Source organism: Grammomys surdaster, unplaced genomic scaffold, assembly GCF_004785775.1.
Source record: "Grammomys surdaster isolate TR1022 unplaced genomic scaffold, NIH_TR_1.0 126187, whole genome shotgun sequence".
NCBI lineage: Eukaryota > Metazoa > Chordata > Mammalia > Rodentia > Muridae > Grammomys > Grammomys surdaster.
In genome coordinates this window covers 4,322,698-4,346,721 of record NW_021620993.1, presented here as the reverse complement: position 1 = coordinate 4,346,721, position 24,024 = coordinate 4,322,698, and the positions used below count along the sequence as shown (strand labels likewise).

The 24,024-nt window shown below is 52.2% G+C and overlaps 1 protein-coding gene across 1 annotated transcript; it reads right to left on the bottom strand.

Moving 5' to 3' along the window:
• Positions 1-358: 358 nt before the first annotated feature.
• Cpz (carboxypeptidase Z) lies at positions 359-23,947 on the bottom strand. The gene is made up of 11 exons (XM_028758236.1): positions 23,768-23,947; positions 17,495-17,527; positions 15,256-15,630; positions 13,038-13,250; positions 10,611-10,807; positions 9,914-10,075; positions 9,233-9,391; positions 6,296-6,431; positions 4,833-4,972; positions 1,789-1,888; positions 359-827 (listed from the first exon to the last, which is right to left on the bottom strand). Exons 1-11 carry the CDS (start codon positions 23,862-23,864, stop codon positions 481-483), a joined length of 1,959 nt encoding a protein of 652 aa, XP_028614069.1. The 5' UTR covers positions 23,865-23,947; the 3' UTR covers positions 359-480.
• Between the last annotated feature and the right edge of the window lie 77 nt (positions 23,948-24,024).

The following is a 24,024-nucleotide window of genomic DNA, read 5'->3' as shown; positions in this document are numbered from 1 at the left end:
ACCCCATGAATGTTGTGAGCCCCGCAAAGGCAGATTTTAGTCAAGCTGCAGAGATTTTGGTGCTAACCAACTCTTCTGCCTTTGAGGCCTTGATCCTGCCTTGGAATCACTCATGTGTCTCCCTACTCTTCCCAGCCGGATGATTCCTGGCCATTTAACCTGCAGCAGCAGGATCGGGAGCTCAGCCTTCAAGGCCTCATGGTCTGGAAAAGGACAGCAGTCCTGTGGGCCTTGCCCCGATAGCTCCAGTACTACTACTGGGGGCAGGGAGAGCACCACCTAGGGTCTTTTTCACTAGGACTAGTTGCCCTCAGTAGGCAAAGACCCAATTCCTCCCCTCTCTTCACGGAGCCTTTCATCACAGTGGGTGAACACGCTTTAATAAGCTGCAGAGGCTGTGTGTGGTGTCTATGGCTGGCAGACTCCAGACAGAAGCCCAGGCTGTGGAGGTGGACATCAAGGCCGGGCCTGAGAGGGGTGCTAGTACTTGAGCAGCCAGCGTGGCTTGTGTGGGCTCAGTGATGTGAAGTAAGCCCACCACCATGGCTTGCTCCCACTAGCTGGCTGCCTACGTGCCCTGGGGGGCTCAAAATCCAGCTGTGCGGGCTCTCCCTGTGGATCCTGGGATCGAGGTAAAGCTCTCGAAGGTCCAGGAAGGAAGTTCTTAGGTCCTGTCCCCAGAGGCTGGAGGATGAAGTCCACACGGCCGGCCCTCTTCATACGCAAGGGAATGGTGACTCTCTTCATTACCTTGGAGTAGCCAGGGGCCTGAGCAATGACAATGTGGGAACCCGGGGGGAGGAGTCTCCAGTAGTCACCGTCAGGGGCTTCAAAGACAATAGAAACAATCCTCAGAGGGCTTCAGGCTGAGGCAGATAGTATGATAGTCAGGGTGAGGAGGTTGCACCATAAATGGGGTTTATAAATGGGCCTTAGCACAGGGTGGGATGAGCATTTACCTCCACCTAGGATGTCCTCCTCCTCTTCATCAGACTCCTATTCATTCCTCAAAGCCCCACTTAGGTCCCACCTCTTCCTGGCAGAGTTCATTTGCAAGTTTACCCTTTACCAGACAATGGTGCTGCCAAGTCCCGTGTTATAGGCTTCTATTTTTAAATTGTTTCTTTTTAAGTATTTCATGTCTATTTTATGCAGTTGAATCTTTTGTCTGCATGTATGTATTTGCATCACATGCACACATAGAGCCCTCAGAGATCAAAAGAGGGCACTGATTCCTGCGGCACTGGAATGACAGATGGCTATGAATCACCAGATGTGCTGGGAATTTAACCTGGGTCCTCTGCAAGAGCCATGTCTCCATCACCTGGGACTATGATTTCCAGCTGGGAAAGACTTCAGAACAGCCAAAGTCCATGTGAGACAAAATCAACTTTCAGAATGTTGTGGACTCAATGTCCCCAATGCGTTTGTGTCTAAACAACTAATCCCTGGTTGATTGTGCTGTTTTGGAAGGTTGTGGAACATTTAGGAGGTAGAGCCTACCACCATGTCCTCTCTACTAGCATGGACTATGAGACTAAATGAGCCCCTCCCTCCTTAGGTTGCTTCTTGCCAGGGATTTTGTCTCAGCAATAAGCAAAATAACTAAGTATCCTGCACATAGTGTCCCAGAGTGAACCTTGGGTCCTGAATAAATAGGATTCCTGAGGGAGGTGACTCTAGGCTGCCACCATCGCTAACCAAGCTGGCCGAAAATGGCTAAAGAACCCGGTGAGGTGTGAGCCCTGCACTGGCCAAATCCACAGACGGGTGCAGGTTGCTGCTCACCTGTGGTGACGTCATGGCGGATACCCTTCACTAGAATCCGTGCGTTCTTGACTGGCTTTCCGTATTTATCTGTCACCACACCCTTGATGCCTCGGTGTACCTAAAGGCACCAGAGAGAGGGTATATAGGTAATGTCTAACCCCAGTGTCACTCTCACCAGTGGCCCCCAGGCTCCTCTGAGTTGGGATTCTGCTTGTATAATCAAGTAAGTCACTCTGGAGGCCTCGTTTCCTGTTTGAGATATCTCTGGTAATCTGTCTCATACATTTTGAGTTGTTTGCCACTGCAGTTCTGCCTTAGGGTCATGTTCACTGTCTTCCTGACCACAGGCACTGAGGACAACCTTCGCTGTCTATCCTTAGGTGTATCTGAGTGTCAGTACCTTCCTAGCCTAGGCAGGCATCCATGGTTCTCTCTGAGAGAGGTATAGAAGGAAACCTGGTGAGGACAGACCAGGGCCTCGAACCCCCAACTTACTACTTACACTCACATGTGTCTGTCTACACACCAGACACCCAGTGAGTATACTCAGAGTAAAACCCAGGGCCCATGGAGGACAGCCATGGAGCTGGACAGACTCAGCCCTACTGTGAACTGGCCCTTCTGCTTCCCCTCCACATCCAGTGCCTCCTGTCACCAACAAACCACTTGCTTCTTCACACTCAGCTTCCTCAGCTACAGAATGAGTGGAAGTGGGGCTGCCAATAACACCTAGGACTCACAGTGCCTCTAAGATCAGCAAAGTCAGGAACCCAATAATCCCAGAAGTCCCCACTGCTCAGAGCCAGTGGCTCTCAGTCGCTGCCACCCTCCCTCCTGACCCCCAGTGGCATTGAGGCAGACATAACAATCTAGTCACTTCTCTCCTACAGTTTTGAAAAAAACAAAACAGTGTTGAATGTTTGGGGAAAGAGAGCGTGTAGACATGGCTAGCACAGAAGCTCAGCTCTCATGACATGAACATGTAAGTGGTAGCTGGCTGCCCATGGATGGGTAACCACTGCCTGGATGTCCCTGAGCACGGACTGCTGTTCTGTGGAGCTGAAACCAGAAACGCTATCCTGTGGATCGAGAGGAGAGGTTGTTGGCTGAGGGGAACTGATGGTGCAGAGGCCATCATGCTACCCCAGCTCCTCCCTTGCTCTTCCTCACTCACAGAAAGGCACTGAATCCTATGCATAGCACCAGTGCAGCTGACCTGGATAAAGCTGCCCCTTGAGTCAGTGGTCACAGCCAACCACTGGCTCCCACACATCTGTATCCCTCTAGACCTCTGCCCCCCCACCTTTGCCCTCTTAGAATATTCTGGCCATCAGCACTGACTTGCCCCTTCTCCCACTCCCAGAAGCCCTCACTCCTCAGCCTCCAGGAGGTCATTCCCAGCTTCTCTCTCCCTGCTGGGTTTTACTGAGTGGGCATTTGTGTTTCCTCTGTCCCTCAAGGGAACAAGACCTGTCCATGGGAGTCCCTCCCTCCAGTTGGCTAGTCTCTGGTCTGTACTTTAACTGGGGTCTTCTTCTGCCACCCTGGGGCCTGGAGCTGAGCAGCAGGAAGAATTGGTTCTCCCTCTTCCACCCCCCACCCTTGGGCCTGCTCAGGATCACTGTGAAAGTGGCCTCAATTGGCCATGACAGTCCTGATTCTTATCAGGATCCAAGCCCGTTTTCCTGGGGGTCATCTGTCTCGGAGTAAGCCAAGTGCTGCCCGACTGGCCACCTCTCTGCTTGCCATTAAATCTTCATACACTGAGACTTCATGTACAATATCCACGGAGCGATCCCAGTCCCACCAAAGCCCCTTCTAACTCATTTTCCCCAGACGACCACAGAATGGCCTGAGCACCTAGCTCTGCCTCAGGCCCTGCCTATGGATGAGACACACTCTGCCTGAATGACATGCCAGCTACCACAGAAAACACAAGGCCACATTCTGTGCTACCTGGGGGTGTCTTCCTCCATTGCTACTGCTGTAACAAGGCTCTAGCCTGTTCTTACCTGGTAGAAAGTTCCTGATCTCTCTAGAAAATAATGGGGACACAAAGTCTAGACTTAAAACTTCGGGCAGCTGCCAGGCCACATTTCATGGCCACTCCTTTTGCTCTGTCTCCCTCTCTATCATAGTCATGTGCCTCTGTGACCACAATGATCATTCCCTCAAGCACCATAACCTAGGGGTGGGGCTGCCTAGGACAGGGCCATCTAAGGATGGAACCAACTGTGGAACACTGTGTATTTGCCATGGCCTCTCTGCATCTAAATGTGCTGATCTACCCAGGAGGTGTTGTCTCCCTATAGCTCTCTGTGCCTCATCATAATTCTATAACACACGTGTGAGCAATGCCGGGTGAAACATTGCCTATTTCCTCTGACCCAGCAGACCCTAGCTCCAGGATCCAATGGAGGATTCTGAGGATGTATTTTCAGCCATCCCATCACTGCCTGCCCACCTAAGTCCAGATGACCTTGATGCAGATGCTCTCAGGTACTCCCAGGCAGTCTACCCTTCTGTCTGGAGGTCTCTGATGTGTGAACAGGCTGTATTCCAGAACCATCATCTGTGAGACCCCTCCGTACATACTGTCCTCCACACTCCTGCAGCTGCACTCACTCCAGTTTCGGGAAGGGACCCTGTAGGTCCCAAGTGCCTCACTGAGTCACCTACTACACTTGTCTCCTCAGAGAGTATCCGCTCCTGCCTGGTTTTTCTTCCATCAAGATTCACCTTCATCGCCTCCTGCTTCCTGATAACCCCCAGGGCTTGGAGGCTGGCCAGAACCCCCTTCAGGCTGCCAGCACCCCCAAAAGTCTACCAGCCCCCATCATGCTTGTCAGGTATGAGATTCTTACAAAATGGCCATCTACCTGACATTCCCCTAAGGTGTGTGGGAAGAGATATGGTTGGGAAGCCCCGGTCTTGAATGGGTGGTCAGAGAAGTCACCAACAGATGCTTCCACTGAGCCCCAGACAGAGCCAGGATGCGGGAGCCTAAGGGTGGAGCTGGACTCCATCCCCACAATGAGAACCTTCCTGTGGACGGGGCTCACCATCTCCAGGAAGTTCAGTAGGGGCTCCTTGTTGTGTTGCCACAGGCCGTAGAGCGCCTCCTCTGGCGGGAACTTCACACAACCCAGCTCTACTGTGATCTCAAAGCAGTTGGTGTGTAGGTAATTGAAGTCAGACATACCTGTGGGGTAGGTAGCTGAGTGTCAAGGGCAGAGGGCCTGCGGCAGGCACAGACTCCAGGCCCAGCATCACTTTGCACATAGAGATGATTTATCCAGCCACTGTTCTTCCATGCACAACCCTGAGGACAGGAGTAGAAGGCCCTGACCAGGCCACAGGGGTAAACTTTGATTTCAGACAGGTGGGTAGCAGAGTCCATGGGATTAGAATCGTGTTCTACCAGAGAAACTAGCCAGGGTACCACATGGGCCTCTGTGTCCCAGCTACTGGTCCTACAGCTCCAAGGAGTCTAACAGCGACCACAGCACACAGCTTCCCAGAGTTAACAGCAGCCAAGGGAGATCTGATCATTTCCCAGGAGAGAAAGTCGGGAGGACTACAGTGTCCTCCCCTATCCCTCAGGGCTTTTGTGTTTCTGAGCTGCAACTACCACTGCCACAGTCCTCACGGCCACCATGGTCCATCAGTGTGTCCATGTGCCCTGTGGCCCTGCCAGCTGCTGTAAAGAAGCCTACTGGTCTCTCCAGTTCAGCCTTGACAGTAGGACCTTGTCTGGCATCTGGGGAACCAATGTACCTGAAACCTGGGAAGAAGGGAAGCTCTCATGCCCCAGAAGACGGCATGTGCTAGTCCCTGGCAGCATGACAGGGCTGAATAGTAGCTTTGGAACACATGAGAAAGGTAGCTGTCGGCCACCTGAGTAGGTTTGGTGGGAGACAGAGTTGCAAGGTGAGGGAGCACTGGCCTTGCTAACACAGGCCTTGTGAATCTGTCTCTTGCCCTCTTGCCCATTACAGAATGGTCTAGATGTGCTGGGGGCACAGCAGGAGTCAGATGAAGGGTGGCTGCTGCTGTGGGGTGGGGGAGGCGCCGTCAATGTGTGTGTAGCATGTGTCTCTCGCAGTGACACCACCCAGCACACAGCAGCCAGTGAGGACTCAGAGGCCTGGTGAATGCTGAGCTTGGGAAAACCCAGAATTCTTAGAGTACAATCACCCCCAATATCTTATACAGAAACTATATCCCAACCATTAGGACCTGTTACAGAGAACCAGAAAGTCCTCTGTTGTCCCAAAATGTCAGCTCTCCCGGGCTCTGCCACTGCACCTAGCAGCGCCGTTCAACACCTAACAAGCAGCAAGGGTTGGGTCACAAGCAGAATCACCACATGGCTGATTATAAAATAAATTCAACAGTAGCTGCCAAAGTCACAGGATCAGCTCATCCTAGTCCCCCTTTTCCAGGGAAGACGGTGACTAACTCTGCAGAGAGTGCCAGGGCTCTGCTGAGGGAGACCCCACCCACCCGCCTGCTCAGGCCGCACCTCCAGTGAAGCTGTACCAGTCTGCCCCGTTGATGATGCTCCCCCGCTTCAGGAAGTTGCCCCCACACCTGTTCTCCGACCTGTCCATCATCATGGGGTGGACATCAGCATAGGCTCTGGCCAGCAGCTTGAACATCTGAAGAGGAAGATGGAGAAGGAAGGTCAGTGTTCTGCAGCCCTCCCCCATCTGTTTAAACATGGGCTTGGCTCCAAGGTTAGGCCTAGTACCTGGACTGTCTGGTCCCCTACCACTCTTCTTTCTCATCCCTGCCTTGGGGCCATCATCCCATGTTTCTCCTTGGTCCTGTGGGTGGAAGCTGGAAGGAGGCTATAGCCATTGTCCCCAAAATCCTGGGCACTTGAGCCTCAAGCCTGGCTTAGAGCAAGGATTACAGAGGTGTGGCCTGTCTACAGGCTATGTGGGCAGGTGGGGTGCAGACATGAAGAGTGCAGATGAACTATGTCAGCTGGAGCCAGGCGCGGTGACACTTGCCTTTAATCCCAACACTCGAGAGGTAAGAGGCAGGTGGATCTCTGAGTTTGAGGCCAGCCTGGTCTACAGAGTGAGTTCAGGGCTGCCAGGGCTACACAGAGAAACTGTGTCTCAGAAAAACAAAAAGAAAGAAGGGAAGAAAGGGAGGGAAGAAAGGGAGGGAGGGAGGGAGGAAGGGAGGGAGGGAAGGAGGGAACAAAGGGAGGGAGAGAGAGAAGAAAGGGAGAGAGGGAGGGAGGGAAGGAGGGAACAAAGGGAGGGAGGGAAGGAGGGAAGGAAGGAGGGAGGGAAGGAGGGAAAAAAGGGAGGGAGGGAGGGAAGGAGGAAAGGAGGGAAAAAAGGGAGGGAGGGAGAGAAAAAAGGGAGGGAGGGAGGGAAGGAGGAAAGGAGGGAGGGGGGAGGGAATGAGGGAGGGAGGGAGGGAGGGAAGGGCAGGACAACTACAGAGTCCCAGGAGCGCAGGTCACTGGGCACAGCACCCTGACCTCTCAGCAACTGCTCTTATAAGTGTCCTGGTGAGCTGCAGTTGTGCTGACTTCTAGGGCCGTGGCAAGTAGGAAGGGCTGAGGGCTGTGAGTGTGGCTCCCAGGACTCTCTCTGGCAGGATGGAACACTGGCAAAGACATCCCTCGGGACACCCAGCCAGCTCCTTCCTCACACACTCTCCCCACCTCTCCTGAGACTGTGGTTTCCACAGAGCCTGCCACTGGCTGCAGGCTGCACCATTATTGATTGAGGATTGATGTCTGGGGAGCAGGCTCATTTCTTCTGACTCTAGTGGGACCCATTGAGGTGAACCTCCCCGCTTCAGACATCCCGGGCACTGAGGCTGAGAGGCTAGGCATGGAAGGGCTCCTGCTGCTCAGAGCACACCTGCCCACCCAGGGGGTGCACTTGCTCTAAGGAGGCACACGGTCTGAGACCCCCACACTGAATGCATGTACAAGCAAATGTATGAATGAGTGTAAATGAGTGAATGCATAGTTGAGTGAAGGATTGAATGAATGAAGTGGGGGAGAGAGTGGGTGCATGAATGAGTGAATGAATAAGTAAATGAATGACTGAATGAGTGAGTGCACGAGCTAATGGGCAGACTTGCGGCTGAGAAGCCAGAGGATACAGGCATGGCTGGCATAGCCCTTGCAACTTACAAGTGTGAGGGCACTCAGCCCAGTCTGACAGTCTGTGCCTGAAGCATCCTCCCATACTTGGGAATGTCCACCTCACCCTTGCTCTTGTGCTTCACTAGGAGAAGCTGCCACCTAAGGGAACCTCTCTAAGTCTAGGCCAGGCTGGGGTTCCTCTCCTGACACACATGAGAACACAGACATATACATACGCTCCCAACGGTGTGCAAACATGAACATGAATGCAAGGCCAGCCGTATTCACACATGTATACATACACTGGGCCCCAGCCTCTGGGCCTCTCCATGGAGGCTGATGGTCCTATCTCAGCTTGTTTTGTTGTTACTGTTTTTGTTTTGTTCTTGGTAGTTTTGTTTGTGTTCTTCCGTGGACAGAGTAGGAGGGAGAAGTTCCCTCTCTATTGTGCCCAAGGAACATGGAAAGTTCTAGGTAAGACCAGTTTGACATATAAGTGTCCAACAGGGCTCAGAGGCAGCTGTTCTCCTGGCCAGGGTGCTCAGAGATCAGAGAGCCCGGTATCTGGCCCTTGTCTGTCCTGATGGTCCCTACCTCCAGGTCCCTTCCCCTAGGTCTGAAATGAAAACTGCCCTTGAAGGTACGCCAGACTCCCTGCAGCTATCCGACTCCCCAGAGACCTGACTAGAGAGCATGCCTAGCTCAGACCTGCACAGGCTCCAACTGGGGCAGGAGCTTGCAGCGCCCAGTAATACAAGAGGGAATGGAGGGTTGGCCCCAGACCTGGGCGACACCAAGAACTGCTGAGTGCTGCCCTCCCTCTGCCAGCTTCCTCACCCACACAAGGGAAGGATCAGCTTTCTGTCCCCCTGCAACAAACAGAGCTGGGTGACACAGCAAGGCGGTTTCAACCACGGGAGTGCCTGGAAGGGTCCCAATGTCACTGCTAAAAAAAAAAAACAATCCTAAGAAACCAGGGGGCTTACCCAAGGACCCTGTGAGCAGCAGCAGGGCCAGAGTCCCGCCCCTAACCTCTGCACCTAAGCTGGAGCCCAGGCAGAGAATCCAATTCAGAGCCCACTGGGCACCATGCATGTGGTAGCACTGCCCCCTGCTGGTGTTGTCTGGAACACCATGAGAGATGCAACACAAAGCCATAGCTCCTCCCTGAGATTGAGGACACTGAGATGGAAGACTGCTCTCTGCTTGACAGGGCATTTCCTGGATGTTGGGGAAGCAAGCAAAGGGGCTCCTGAGGTTCAGCAATGCCTATGAGCTAGAACAGAAATGACCGTGCCGGCAGAAGACCCACTCAGCCTCGGCACAGTGTCCGTCTCTCACCTTCTCATCTGGCGTGGGAGAAAACATCTTCTCCTCATGGGGGTGCTTGGAGAAGTCGAAGGGGTAGGATACCACCAGGTCACCCCCATGCAGGCTGGCTGAGAGGACGAAGGGAATGGTCTGTATCCACTTCATGATGGCCTTGGTCTCGGGGGCCACCTGCCGGGGTTGGAGCACTGCTCTCAAGATTCTGCCCTCTCTGCTTGCCACCGTTTCCCACCCACCCCAGACCCAACAGAACTCCTGGCCAGCTACTACAGAGTACCAGTGACTCTAGTCACTGCAGAGTGTGTGCTGGCCTTTCAACCTGGAGCCCATTTTGTCCCTCCTGGTCAGGTCACCTCTCCTGGAAGCTGAGGAGTACCCCCCCCCGCAGCTCCTGACCATCCAGTGCCTGCATTGAGTAGGCACCACTAGCTTCAGGAGTGGCCCTGACATAAAGCAAGATACACTAGCTACAGAGGACAGGGCTCCTGTCAAGCTCATTCTTGAGGAAGAACTCAGGGCTTTTGGGAAAGTGGCCAAGAGCACTCCAGCAGGATGCAGACTCACATCATCTCTGCTTGACATTGAGGCTTTGATACATTGTGACTGCCCCAGCAAGGGATGGGCCTACCTTACAGGCTAAATATCGAGGCTCAGAGGGGCCAGTGCCCTAGGGAGGGGCCACACAGCTCCTACCTTACCCCACCAGTAGTACTGTGAGATGGGGATATGGTCTGTGCGCACACCACGAGTGGAGGCCAGCCGGTAGTACTCTGACGTGAGGTCAGGGAAGTTGCGGTTCAGATCCAGGTTCTGCGCATTCTGCCTCCCGCTGGTCCAGCCGTTGTAGCCAGCACCCTGGACATAAGGGCCTGGTCAAGCATCTCCCACCCCACCTCTTCCAGCTCAGGCTGGACTGAGGTTCAAGCGGGAGTGTGGCTTCTGTGGCTTCACCTTTGCCCTTCCTCCCACCTCCTGTGCCTCCACATAGCCTTTCTCTCATCCCTAGCATCATGGCCCAGAAGTATTCTCCATACATGGAATACCTGCTCCCTCTATGGCCTCTTGCCTCTGATGGCTCTTGCCCATGTCACTCTGTTCCTCCTAGTGAGCTTCCCTAATCCTCCATCAGCACACTCTCTCCTTGGAACTCTTTTTCTTATCTTGCATGTTTGGCAAGTACTCTACCACTGAGCTACATCCTCACCCCTGTCCTAAAACAATACACCACAGCTCTGCCCATCCATCAGGCGGAATGTTGCAGGACCACTGCTGGCTCAGCCCTGGTCACCTAGAGAGATGACTGCAAACAGACCTTCAACAATGATGAGTAAAGTCAAAGGTTAAGCATGCCAGAGGATGCAGCCCCTCTGCAGGCAGCGGGAGCTCCCACCTCTGCAGCTGCCACCTCGTAGCCATCAGGGTTCATGGATGGCAGCAGGTGGATGCGGGTAGTGTTCAGCAGGCGCTGGATGCGGGGGTTGCCCAGCAGGTACTCCGAGCACAGGTACTGGGCCAGGTAGATGAGCATTTCCCGTCCTGCCACCTCATTGCCATGGATGTTTCCAATGAGCTTCACCTCAGGCTCCACTGCAGGGAGAAACTGTGATATGGGGTGTTGTCTCACAGATAGAGTTTAGTAAGGGCATAGTGGATGTGCTGAGACTGATTCCCAATTGTTTTGACTCAGAAGTCTCTGGGCATAATGAACTATCTAGACACTCACTTCTTGAGCTCATTTCTTATGTTTAGCTACAATTGTTAGCATAAATAAAGAATGCTATGATAATATATGGTGCCATTGATTTGTGTGACTTCTATTGACATCTTTTGCCTGTGTTTGTGTAAGAAGTCAAACACATCAGTGCTTAATAGGTAAAACAGCTGGCCCTGGAAGGGAAGGATGAATAGATGCATGAATGAGCAGATGAGTGGGTAGATAGATGGATGGATGGATGGATGGATGAGTGGATGGATGGATGGATGGATGGATGGATGGATGGATGGATGAATGGATGGATGGATGGATGAGTGGATGGATGGATGGATGAATGGATGGATGGATGGATGAGTGGATGGATGGATGGATGGATGGGTAGATGGGTAGATGTGTTTATGGGTTGGTGGTTAAATAGACAGAAGATAGAAGAACAAATAATAAATAGATGGTGGATGGACAGATGGACTGGTGGATGAATAGCTGGGTGGAAGAACAAATGACTGAATGAATAAATGAATAGATGGATGAATATGTGAATGAATAAAATAGTGAATGATGGCCAGAGGATGGGCAGGTGTGTGAGTGGGTGGGTGGATTAATGAGTGAGAGGACGGATGAAGGCCATGTCACAGAAACACTAGACTACGCTTGGCAGCCTTCTTCGGTGTGGCCGTGGGAAAGTCACCCCTACTTGCTGGATCTAATATTGCTCATTGGAAAACAGAATCTCTTACCTGACCTGTCTGGCCCAGAAACCTTCAGCTGTCGGTGTGAATGCCCAGGCACTTCAGACTCCACATCCCAGGGTATAAACGACAAGGAAATTTCCATGTCTCTTCAGAAGGCCAGATGTGACCTGATGACCTCTGGCCTCAGAGAGACAAGGCCTTTGAGCTTGTGATGTCCACACTGCTCAGTCTAACAAGGTGAAAGCTGGGTGGGGGTGGACAGCCCAGCAGAGACCTAAGTCCACAGACTCAGAGACTTCTGGAACTGGAGGGAGGGATGGGCCCTAGTACACCAAAGTGGCAATCAGGTAATGGGCTGGGGGATGGGACCAAGGGAGTTCCAGCCTTAGTGATGTTCTCAGTGCTGGGAGTAGAAACTTTCAGTGTCACCATTCACACAGGAGATGGAGGTCCAAGTCAAGTCTCTGTTTGAACATTCTAGAGCCCTAGGTACAGTTAGCTTACCCCTTCACTAGCTTAGAACCACTAGTAATTACTGTAACAAAGTTTGATTCCTAATTTGCACCATAGCAAGGAAGTCCTGAGGGATCTGACCCATCTAGTATTTTCCAAAACTCATAGTAGGCCTCCATACCTAACGTCACTGTACCTCGATATGAAAAACCCACTGTGTGCACACCACCAGATTAGCACACTGTGCCTCAAAAAAGGAGCAGAGCAGAGGGACAGGAACCCAGGACCCAGACCAGCACAGGCCCAGGATTCACAAGACTGCAGGGCCACCGTGGTGGTGATGGTGACATATTCCACACTAAGGGTCTAGGACTGAAGCTCTGGTATCCACTGCCCATTGGCCCCATGTCCCCTCCAGGACCTGCCCTAGTCCCTCCAGCCTCCAGCCTCTCAGAAAACTTTGCCCTCTCCCTGAAGACAGAGTCTCCATACTGTCACCTATTAAGGTAACTTACTCTCTTGCTATTACTCAGTCTCCTCAGACAAGTGTCTGTTAGGATGAGACCAACTCATTTCCACGCTCCCAAACTCAAGTGATATGGCTTTTCTGGAGAAATTCTTTTTTCTCCCCTGAGACAGGGTTTCTATGTAGCCCTAGCTGTCCTAGAATTCATTATGTAGACAAGGTTGACCTTGAACTCACAGAGATCCTCTTGCCTTTGCCTTCCAAGTGCAGGGATTAAAGGTGTATGCCACCATGCTTGGCTTGGAGAAATTCTTTTTAATACTGTCCTTGTGGGCTGTGGTCACTCACCAGTCATGCCCAGGTGATCATGGGTAGGTGAGTGGAGGGGGGGGCACCAGTTAGTCACTCTCAGCTTGCGCACCCCAAAGCTAAGTAGGTCTGCATGCTGTTCCCAGGGATAGAATCACACCCTGACCTCACATGGTCACTTACTCAGTTCATGCTGGCCTGGGCGGCTCGAGAACTCGATGACTACCAGGTCCTTGCCTTCGAAGCTGCGCCCAATGCTGTAGGTCTTGGCCACCTGGGAACAGCGGGCCGCTGTCCTCTTCAGCACCCGGACCATCTGAGCATAGGAGTGGTGGGCGAAGCGAATGAAGGTAGGTGGCAGGCCTGAGGGCAGAGCCTCCTCAACATCTAGTTCTCCTGGGAAAGGAATTGGAACTGGGGCTGGGGTGTGCACTGAATACTTGCTCATGGCGCAGACAGCTAGCCATCCTGGCCCAGCACCCTCACCCCCAATCCTACTGTTCTGCTGTACAAGTGGGGGATGGGGATGACACATAGGCCTCCTTGATGGCACTGCGTCAAGCCAGCCAATGATGGTGCCCAGGAGATGAATATGGAGCATGTCTCCATTCCAATGTAAAAGTGACAGCAAGATGTGGGTGCCTGCTGGGAACTTTCAAATATGAAAGGCAGAATCCAAGAGAAGGTGCGCCTAGGAATCCTCGACCACCAGAAGTCAATGAGAGGCTGTCATCTGCCTCTAAGCTGTGGTTGTCTGACATAACCCAGCCTTGGGGGCCCTGACACAGCTCTGCATCCCTCTCTACCTACTGGTACCATGGCCTATGCCATGTCAACACTCACATAAGCCAGGCAGCCTGGCTAAGAGTGATTTCTCACAGCTAAGATTGCTCCCAAATGTTTCTGTGACAGGGGGACCTCCCATCAAGAAGAGAGGGAGGCTGGGACAGTGTTGGTCAGAGTGTGACCTCCACCTGACAACCTGAACCTCCACCCCCACCCCCACCCCCACCCCCATTTCTCTGTTTCTCTCTAGAGAAGAAGCTAGCAGCCTGGGGATCCTCCTCAGCCCTAATGGTTGAAGAAACTTGAGGCAGGTCCCTGCAGATCGCCCGGGGCCACAAAGAGTTAATGCTGTCTCTACTTGTGGTTTTCTTTTTGCTCAAAATGGTTGCTGAGGAGAAAGAGCAGATGAACCCAACAATTTTGTGGTTTCAAAATAATCCCTTTCCAGTGCCTGGGCTTTCTTGGGGCAACAGGCTCAGCTAGAGCAGGTTGGCTTCCTTTCTCCTCACCAGCCTTGCTTGCCACCTCCACACCTTAGCCCATTGTACACACAACTCCTGCTGGCCAGCACCCACTGTGCCTGCGCTTGAACCCAACCTGCCTTTTCCAGGGCAGGACCAGGCTCCAAGGCCAGGCTCAACATGGTAAACCTCCTGGCAGCCACTCACACATGCTCTGCTAGTCTTTACATCTCAGTACACAGTAGGCCTCAATAGATGAGGCTGTACAAACAAGCCCATCCATCAATGGCTGGCCAGGGTGACTCCAAGGGAAGCCCCTGTTCTGTCTGCTTCCCTGGGCATCCATTTCCCAACTGCAACAGAAGACTAAGGGCTTGCAAAGCAAGATGAAAGCATTGCTGGTAACTCCTGCCCGGGACAATATGGAAGGCCTGGTGTCTGTCCCACAGAAAGGTCCACAGGCCAGGGTGGCACAGTGGGTACTGATCCCCAGTGGGTCATCTTTCTCACCACTCAGGTGAAAGGGTACAGACAGGAACAGAAAGGGCTGTGCTCAGTGAGGCACTGTGCCAAGCATTCAGTGTAGCCTATTCCTGTGTCCCAGGTTAACCCTGGAGAAAAACAAGCCCTCCTCTCTGCAGCTTGCATCATATCTCCTGCCGTCCAACAGACTGTGCCTGAAGAGTGACTCAGATCACATAGCCTGAGTCATCCTTCAGGCTCAGCTTTGGCCAGAAAATCTGCTGAGAAGGTCCCTGCCCAGGGACATGGCCAGCGTGATGCAGTTCTGATGGCGGCTGCAGCTGCTCACTCTGTCTACCGTGCTCATGCCCCCCTTGTTTGCTGGGCATAGGCATTTCCATGGATAGGATCCTTCACGGGCCTGGATGGGACACTTTCCCCTGGCCCCTCCCTCCAAGTCGATAGATACAGGATCCTTTGGTTTCTCAGCAATGAGATAACCCTCCATAGGACCCTACTGATACCCTTCTACAAGGAGCAGGGTCAGCACCAGGATGAGACCGTGCCATTCCAGATTCAAGTTATCTTTCTGTTTGTCACATGGCCCTAGCGGACCCCTGACACCTGCCCACCCACACAGTAGCTCCCAGAGCTAATGGGCAGCCTGGAGTACTCCCAAAGTCTTGCCTTACCCCGGAGCTGTTCCAGAGGGTCATAGCAGCCTTCCTCCTCTGGCTTGAAGTATAGAGCACAATCTAGGAAGTAGGGCCAGGCCATGTCGATGGCATCAAAAGCTGGCTGGCAGGCCTCCCGCAGGCCCTCACAGACATGCCTGCAGGGCCTTTGTGTGTGGCCTTCCTCACATCTGGGGGCCAACACAGAGCACCCTAGCAGCCGCAGGTCAGGGTTGCACTGACCCTCCAGGAGAAAGTGCAGCACACCCAACAGCATGTACTCAGGGCTGGACTCCACTGCCTCCCACGACCGGTGCTCCAGGAGTGTGGGGAACGATGTATGGTTATAGGCCACATCCGCACAGGTCCTGAGGTGCAGGTCCACACAGGTGGCTGGAGAAGGAGAGTCAGCAGGTCACATGATGACCCATGCCCAAGTAGATACCACCTAAGACCAAGGCCTACAATGATGGAGCACCCACTCTGTGGGGAGAAACAAGGGCAGGGCTGCTGTGGAGGAAGCAGGGTCGATGGGAGACACAGCAAGGGGTTCTGAAGCAACTGCACCCAAGATACCTACCAGAAAATGGGCCAGGATGGCAAAAGCACCAGCAGAATGGGAGCAGGCAGCCTCCCCTGCCTGGTGATGCATGATGAGGCCAGTGGCTTGTCAAAAGCAAGCGCCAGCCTCATGCAGGCCAAAAGGAGAGATGTTCATGAGAACCCATCCCATGTGGAATACCCCGTCCTCAGGACAAGGTTAAGTCCTCTCAGAATGCATCTGGCAGACCTGGCTCTGTTTTTCCTCTTGTTACAAGGACATTGTAAGTACAGGCCAAAGGAGGCCATCTCCTCTGAGATTAGACTTTTTGTGCTGGACCAACATGGGTGTCCACTGTCCTACCTCCAGCAACCACCATTTGCCAGGCAGGGCCTTCTAGAGTCCTTAACACCTTTTAGCAGGAAGCTGCTGGGCACAGAGTTGTGACCCTCACTCCACTCTTCCTCTGCCACCTGCCACTTGCTCCTCTTCCCCCCATCAGAGACATTATGTGGTACCGACCCAAGGACTTGTCAGTTTCCCACGTCATTGCATGGGAAGGACATGGCTGTCCATGTTCAGCTTCTTTCTGCTCAAAGCATTTTAGATATGTTGATTTTGGTCTTCTCTTCTGGCCCTTGGGGGTTTTTGGTTTTTCTTCGGGTTTGGTTTTTGTTCTTGTTGTTCTTTGTTTGTTTGAGTTTCTTTGTGTAACAGCCCTGACTGTTCTGAAACTTGTTTTGTAAACCAGGCTGGCCTTGAACTCATGGAGATCTGCCAGTCTCTGCCTCTTTAGTGCTAGGATTAAAGGCATGCACCACTTGGCCTTTATTGTTTGTTTGTTTTTAATTCATTTATTTATAAGTGGTTCACACCACGGCAGGAGCATGGACCTCAAAGGACAACTTGCAGAAGTCAGTTCTTTTCTTCTACTATGTGGACCCTAGGGATTTGACTCAGATGCTATATCTCGACAGCAGAAATCTTATCAGTCAGCTTCTTGGGTTTTTGAGACAGCCCTTAGTCTGTAGCCCAGGCTGGCCTAGAACTTCTATGTAGCCCAAGTTGGCTCTAAACTCATGGTGATTCCCTGCCTTAGCCGAATAAATGCTGAGGTGACTGACTAACATGAGTCACCAAGCTCAGCTATGGCACTGTTGTTCTAGGAGGAAATGTTCCCTAGGTTTATAAATCTCTGTATAGAACAGACCAGATGTGCACAGCTGGTGGGAGAGAGGTGTGTCCTCAGCCTTGTCCTGAGAGTTTTGATCATAGCTTCAAGTCACTAAGCAAGATGCCCTACCTCTCCTCATCTCAGGAAGGGCATGTCCAAGTTTACAAACCCAGCTGGGCCTTCAGAACCAGAAGCTGAGGATGGCTTCTCTGTCGTGGGGCATGGATTAGAAACACAGCCTGTGAATAACATGCAGGAGGCTCTGGGCTCTGTTCCAAGCAGAACATTTTCCCCACCGAGGAAAGAAAAGGAATCTTATAGTGAGAGACAAATGCAGGGCTGGCCTTGGAGGGACCCCTAGCATTGCCCCAGGAAGAGCTGGACAGGCAGGCAAGCTACTCTCTTGTTTAGTCTCACTTCACTGGATCTTCTGAGCCTGCCCTGCTATCCACATCCGAAGTCAGCATCTCTGCTTTAACAGCATGGGGGTCAGGGAAATGTGGAGTTCCTACAAGACAAAGCAGGGATGGGGTGGTACCTACCACTGTGTGTAGAAGCCAGCCTCTGACATTTACCTGGAAAAAGAGACAACCCCGATCAACCACAGATACAAGTACACATCTCTCCCTTCACAGCCTTTGCTGGGTACTCATTGATGCCGAGCCCTATTTTATCTTCTGCTACCTTCACCCCCTAGTTTGCACTGCTGACCACTGAGCTCAAAGCAGCAGAGTCTGACAGATCACAGGACTTGCCTAAGAATGTGGATGCACTGGCATTTTTCCAGCCCAGCCTGGAACCAATCTGAAGGGTCCTGTGCCTACATCCCCATAGCCAGCCATGCATCAGCACCCACAGCGTCCTGAGCCATCAGCCTCAGACTATGCCTTTGGCTCCCACCATACCCAAGACTGAACACTTTTCAAAGAGCCATCCAAGAACACTGAACGAAAAAGGGCCTCAGTGCTGTGTGAGTTTAGGGCTCCCTTTCCAGCAAAAATTAACACACAAAACTATCCTTGCAACTGTGGGCTCTCAAGGGCCTCCTGAGTGCCAGGCCTCATGGACTCCACAGTAAGTTCCAGGAGGGGCCATAAAACTCCCATGAATACCAGCAGCCATATTTAGCCAAGCACCTATTGGGCATCCTATGCACAAAGAGAAGGAGCCAAGGAGGAAACTTTGCATCAGGTTTAAACTGGTCCGGCCCTGGTGTAGGGTCAGGATAGCTTGTGTGGGGAAGGACAGACGTGGAGTAGAACAACCATGGTCAAATGAGGAGTCTCTCAGGAGCAGGCGTACCTGCATGGGAGGGGAGATGGACCCCGCTGGCATAGGGACCATAGCAAATGCCTGTACTCTGTCCTGTGCAGACAGAACCTGGCAGGGGAACAGCACCCATAGGTTTCTCTCAAGATCTAAAGTCATGTAGCAGGTAGATACAGGAATGTGCCACCTACACCTGCCACCTATAGAGAAAACAGCAAAGACACAGACCCACCCTGGTTACCAAAACTTACTGTGCTCAGTGTACCTACTATGTGCCGGGCTGCCTCAATTGGGATCATACTCCCAGGCTTTTGTGAGCCAAGCAGCATTTGAGACACCATACCTGGCACTCACAGGGTAGCTGAGGTTTTTAATATCTTTGAGATAGGGGGTTGGTTTTGGTGGTTTGAGGCAGAGTCCCATGTAGCCCAGGTGATCTTGTACGCTCCGTGTAGCTGCAGATGGTTTTGAACTCCTGACCTTCCTCCCTCCTCACACGTGCTGGGATTACAGGAGTGCACAGCATGCCCAGTTTCTATTCTCTCAGCTATCAGGGAGAGATTCACACAGACTTTCTTATGGTGTCGCTTCTGGGTGTGTGCCCAGGCCACAAGAAACCCCCTGGTACTCCAGGACATCCTCTCCTCCTCATACTAACCATGCTGTAAAGAGTCCTGACCAGTGCAGTGGAGTACAGAGGAGCCCAGCCTCTGGCCTAGATGGCTCTGGGTTCACCAGCCCACGCAGTGGGGATCATGGACAAGTCTCACTTCAATATTCTTGTGAGGTTCTTTTTATATGAGGCTTCTAATAATCACTTTAGGGATATATTATGAAAGTTCTAGAAGATGACCCACATCTAACAATGATGTGGCCCAAAGACAACATCCCACAGTTATTACCGGTTCTCACTGTTCCTGCTTCAGGCCAAACTTACACAATAGATCAAGTCTTGTGAATGTCATTATCAGATACCCCGGGTGGGGGGGGAGGGGTTGTCCATAGCCTTTACCCCTATAGAAGAGACTACATGTGCATACTCCTCAAAACAAACCTGCTACAATGAGTGAATTGAGCACAAGCAGGCAAAGGGGGGGGTTCAAGAGCCCCCTACTGCACATACAAGTGTCCCAAGGGCCTGCTTTCTTCATGCAGTGATCTCCAAGCACCTGGCTGGACCAGCTCAGAAGACTGCTAAGCTCTGTGGTTCTAAGTGTCCCTGTCATGTGCCCTCACTGCCCACAGCAGAGGAGGAGGATACAGAGTGTCAACAACTGTAGAGAACAGTGAGGAAAAACTGAATTGCCCTCTGGCCAGAGCATGGTACCATCATCTGCTGTCAGTGAAGCAAAGGCAATCTGCAATGTTGGGATAGGAGGAGGGATCCCATGAGGGACCTGGTGTGACCTCCACCCTGTGCAGGGCCCTGTAAACCACTGTACCCAGAGATGCCATTCCCAGGACTCACAGTCTGGGGTGGCATCTTGTTCTACAATAATTTTGGACCAAGGTGCATGCTGAAAGGAAGCCATTAAGCTCCGGGGGTGCTTTCACTCACACCCCCTTGCTCCTGCAGCCCCAGGCTCACACAGTGCACATCAAGACTCACTCTGTAGGAGCCTAGATGTTCTGTGATGAGGAGTTGTAGTGGAAAATTTTCCCCGCAAGTTGGGAGGAGCTAAGGTGAGAGAAGTAAGGAGAGGAAGAGGAGGAGTAAGGGGAGGAAGAGGAGGAGTAAGGGGAGGAAGAAGAAGGAGGAAGACAAGGAGAGACCGGGAAGAGAGGTAGCACCATGGATGACCACACATGTACCGAGAACAGTCCTGGGTTATAACTTATATCTGGGTTAGTTAATTGGGAAACACCTCCATTTATGTGGGCCTATTGTTATGGAATATTATCAAACATATAAAGCCTTTGAATAATCTAAACATTAGAGTCTCATTTATACCAGGCCTGAGTGGATGATGGGATGGTCTGGGTGCAGCCCAGCCTTGTAGAGACAGCGTGGAAGATTTGCGGAGCCATCTTCCACGTTGGTGTCTCGTGGGTGGCAGGGCCGGTGTTCCTGGCTGGCCATTTCCAGCTGTGGTGCACACATAGCCTCTGGCTGCAGAACATGGTGGCTGAGCTAGGCAAAGCCGCAGCAGCTTCGATAGTCGGCTTGACCAGCGGCCATTTTAAATAATTACTTCAACAAGGAGTGAATAGAAAAATCAACTTGAACTCAGCCCTGGGTCCTCTGCCAGCCTCAGGGAAACTTAAGGCAAGGATACCAGGTGCTGACTGTACCCAAGCTGTTCTACAAAGTCACTGAGGACCCACCACTGAGACTGGGCCACTGTTCAGAGATCAGAAAAGAGAACCTGATGGTTTCATAGCCTTTCCATTCTCTCTGGCTCACAGATGAGGAAACACATTCAGACATTAACATGTCTTTGTTGAACACGAAGAGAAAACCAGTAATGCTGTCTGGTAGAGCAGCTGAGGGGACAATGAGGTAACTCATGGGTGTGTCAGCATGACATAGCTTGGGCACGCTGTCTGTAGAAGGAGGTACTGACCACAGTGACCTCTCAAGCAACAGAACTTGATCAGGGCTCAAAGGGGTGGCCAGGGGCAAGCAACCACCAAGTTAATCCCCAACTATGTCCAGGTCTCCACCATACCAAAGATGGCAGACCTGTCTGCTAGAGCTGCTGTGACAAAACACCACAGACTAAGTGGGTTACAGCAGTGGAAATTCACCCCGCCAAAGCTCTGGATACTGCAGTCAGAGGCAAAGTGTGACCAGCACGTACCTGCTAACGGCTCACAGAGGATCTTTGCCGCGTCTAGGTCCTGAGGATTCCCAGTGTCCTTGACTTATGGCTGCCTCACTGTGATCTGTGCCTGGTGCCCCACCCTACCACTAAAAGCCCTCACCATCAGTCTTAGTTCATCTGCAAAGTCCCTATTCCTACGTGAGATCCATTCATAGCTCCTGGCCTTAGAACTTGTGGTCTTTTCTGGTCATGGTAAAGTTGAAGTGGGACAAAGGAGGGACCCAGAGTAAGTCCATGTGCCTCTGGATTCCACAGCCATCTACAGAATGAAATTGCACCTCTTCCAGCTGGGTGAGTCTCTCCAGGCCTTTGATTTTTATGCACAAAGCAAAAGCCAGAGCCAGTTACACAGAGGCACTCCATTTTGCTATCCACTGTGTCAGAGCCATAGACACTGTCACTACTGCCTGCTCACCTCCTGCCACCCACAACATAATGCTGACACACTCCAGATGCCTGGACCAACACCTCCTTAGAACACAGAGGGCCTGCTTCAGAGTCTAAAGCCACTCCGTCCTGCTTGATAGACACACACTTAGTGTGGGTGTCCAGTGCCTGAGTCCAGCAAGTCGAAACCAGCTGCTACTGTAAGTGGAAAGATCCACAGTAAAATTCAGACTTAGTGTTTTAAAAGAAGGTGGCGTGATCTGTGCTATTTTGTTTTGTTTTGTTCATCAAGTTTACCCAAGCTGGACTCAGTCACCTGGGAAGAGGGAACCTCAACTGAGGGATTGCCCCCATCAGATTGCCTGTAGTCAAGTCTGTGGGGACATTTTCTTGGCCAATGATTGATGTGGAAGGCTTGGCAACTGGGGATGGTGCCACCTCTGGGCAGGTGGGCCTGGGGCGTATAAGAAATGAGCTGAGCAAGCCATGGGAAGCAAGCCAGTAAGCGGTGCTCCTCTGTGGTCTCTGCATCAGCTCCTGCCTCCAGGTTCCTGCCTTGACTTTCCTCAGGAAGTGTAAGCCAAATAAATAAACCTCAAGTTGCTTTTGGTCATGGTGTCTTATCACAACAATAGAAAGCAACCTAGATCATACTCCAATCATAATTTTATGCCAATGAGGAAATATTGAAGTAATATTCCAGATAAATGGATTTTTATTATTATTCTCTTTCCTTCTTAGCGGCCCACATGGCTGACCTACATCAACCACAAGGTGGCGGCATTTCTTCAAGGGAGGGACAGACGCTGCCCTCAGTCCAGCCTTTCAACTGCCCATGATGCTCTTGGCTAGAGCCCCTCTAGCAGAACAGTCAGAGTGCCCTGGGATAGAACAGGATGCCTGTCCCCAGTCACAGCAGAGGAAAGGAGTCAGGCTGTGAACTCAAACTCAGGTTCAATGAAGAACCAGAGTCCTCCATCAATGAAAAGACTGAGCAGAGATGAAAAGACTGAGCCCCCTGGAACATAGAAATAGGGTGAGAGTGGGGGGTGTGACCACCCTTAGATGTGCAGCCTATGTGGAAGCTGCCAGGCTGACCCAGAAATTTTCAGATCTGAAAGCCTTCTAAACTTCCATGCATGTACCTATAGAGGGAGACTGGACCCAAAGAAATTACTCTCTCCCTCCAGAAATATTCCCTGATGTGTTGTGGCGATATTCAGCCTATCCAGGGACAGAGCTCACCTGAGTGTCCTACCTCAGTGAGGAAGAGGGGTCTGTAATGCAGCCTTGGTCTGGGGCTAGTATTCCTGGTGCAGAATAGGCCAGGAAAGGCTTCCTGTAGCAGCTTCTGCCTGTACCTGCTTCTATGCATTTTTCTGGGATACCTAAAGCTCAGAGAAAGTAACCTCCACTGCAAGTTTTAGCAGCACTAGACAGGTATGGTCTTCACACAGGTCCACACATACTTGCACATGTGCACACTCGCCCAACTGGCCTGTACTGTCTATTCTACAACAGGACAGATAGAGGTCCAGGGGAGGCCAGGGGTAGGGAGGAAACCCCAGGCTGAGGGCAAAGAAAAGGGGCATTGTGTTCCCAGCATCCACCTGGCTAGAGCAAGCAGGCTCTCAGGTGACCACAAATCCTAGCTCTTAAAATTCTACATCTGATACCATGGGTTCTGAGGACCCTGGGGGCTCAGCTAGACTCATGTGGTTGCTGTTGATAAAGACATAAAGGAGGTGAACTAGATGTATATCTCCATCCAAACAAGAGGGAAGCTGAAGCCCGGCTTCTGGAGGGCCAGAGGCACCAGAATGGAGTCCAGGACTCCAGACCCATCCTCAGGACCCTCAGTTGTGATCCCTGGGTGTCCCTCCTTCTCCCTGTCCTATCCCTGCCAAAATGTTCCACCCTTCTCTGGGCCACTTCCGGAAATAAAAAGTTATCCACATTGCAGCCAGGAGTTTTGAAGGAAGGGTCAGGAGTCTGCTGTGGCCAGCACCTCCCCATTCCTGGAAGGACAGGGGACTCAGACCGCCTTGTCCTGCAGTCCTAGCACCTGCTCACTCTGACCCACTTTCGGACCCCACCACTCCAGGTGACTTCCCTGCAGTAGCTGGTGCTGGATGCCTTCCAGCTCTGCTGTCCCCCTAGGGTCTCTGGCCCAGTGCCCCAGCAAAGTTTTCTCTACTGGTTAAGGGTCACAATGTGGCACCTCAGGACATTCTACCCAAGTGGTAGTTCTGCGACCCACAAGGAGAGAAAAGTTCCCAGGTGAGTGGAAGGAGGGGTATCTAAATCTACCCAGAGGGACGGCTGGGACCCTACCGGAGTGGTCGGGTCCAGGCGAGCAGCTGGGGTGCGCGGCAACGGCCAGCGTGACCAGCACGGACAGCGCGGCCAGCAGTAGCGGCATTGTAGGCATGGTGGGCACAGATGCGCGGATGCGCGGGAGGGCGCAGTGATGTGGCACTCGGGGAGCGCGAGTGGCGCTGCTGGGCCCTGCGGCTGGGGGGGGGGGGCGGTGAGGAGCCGGCACAGGAGTCGGGTTACAACAGGCAGCGCCAGACACTGGAGAGGAGAAG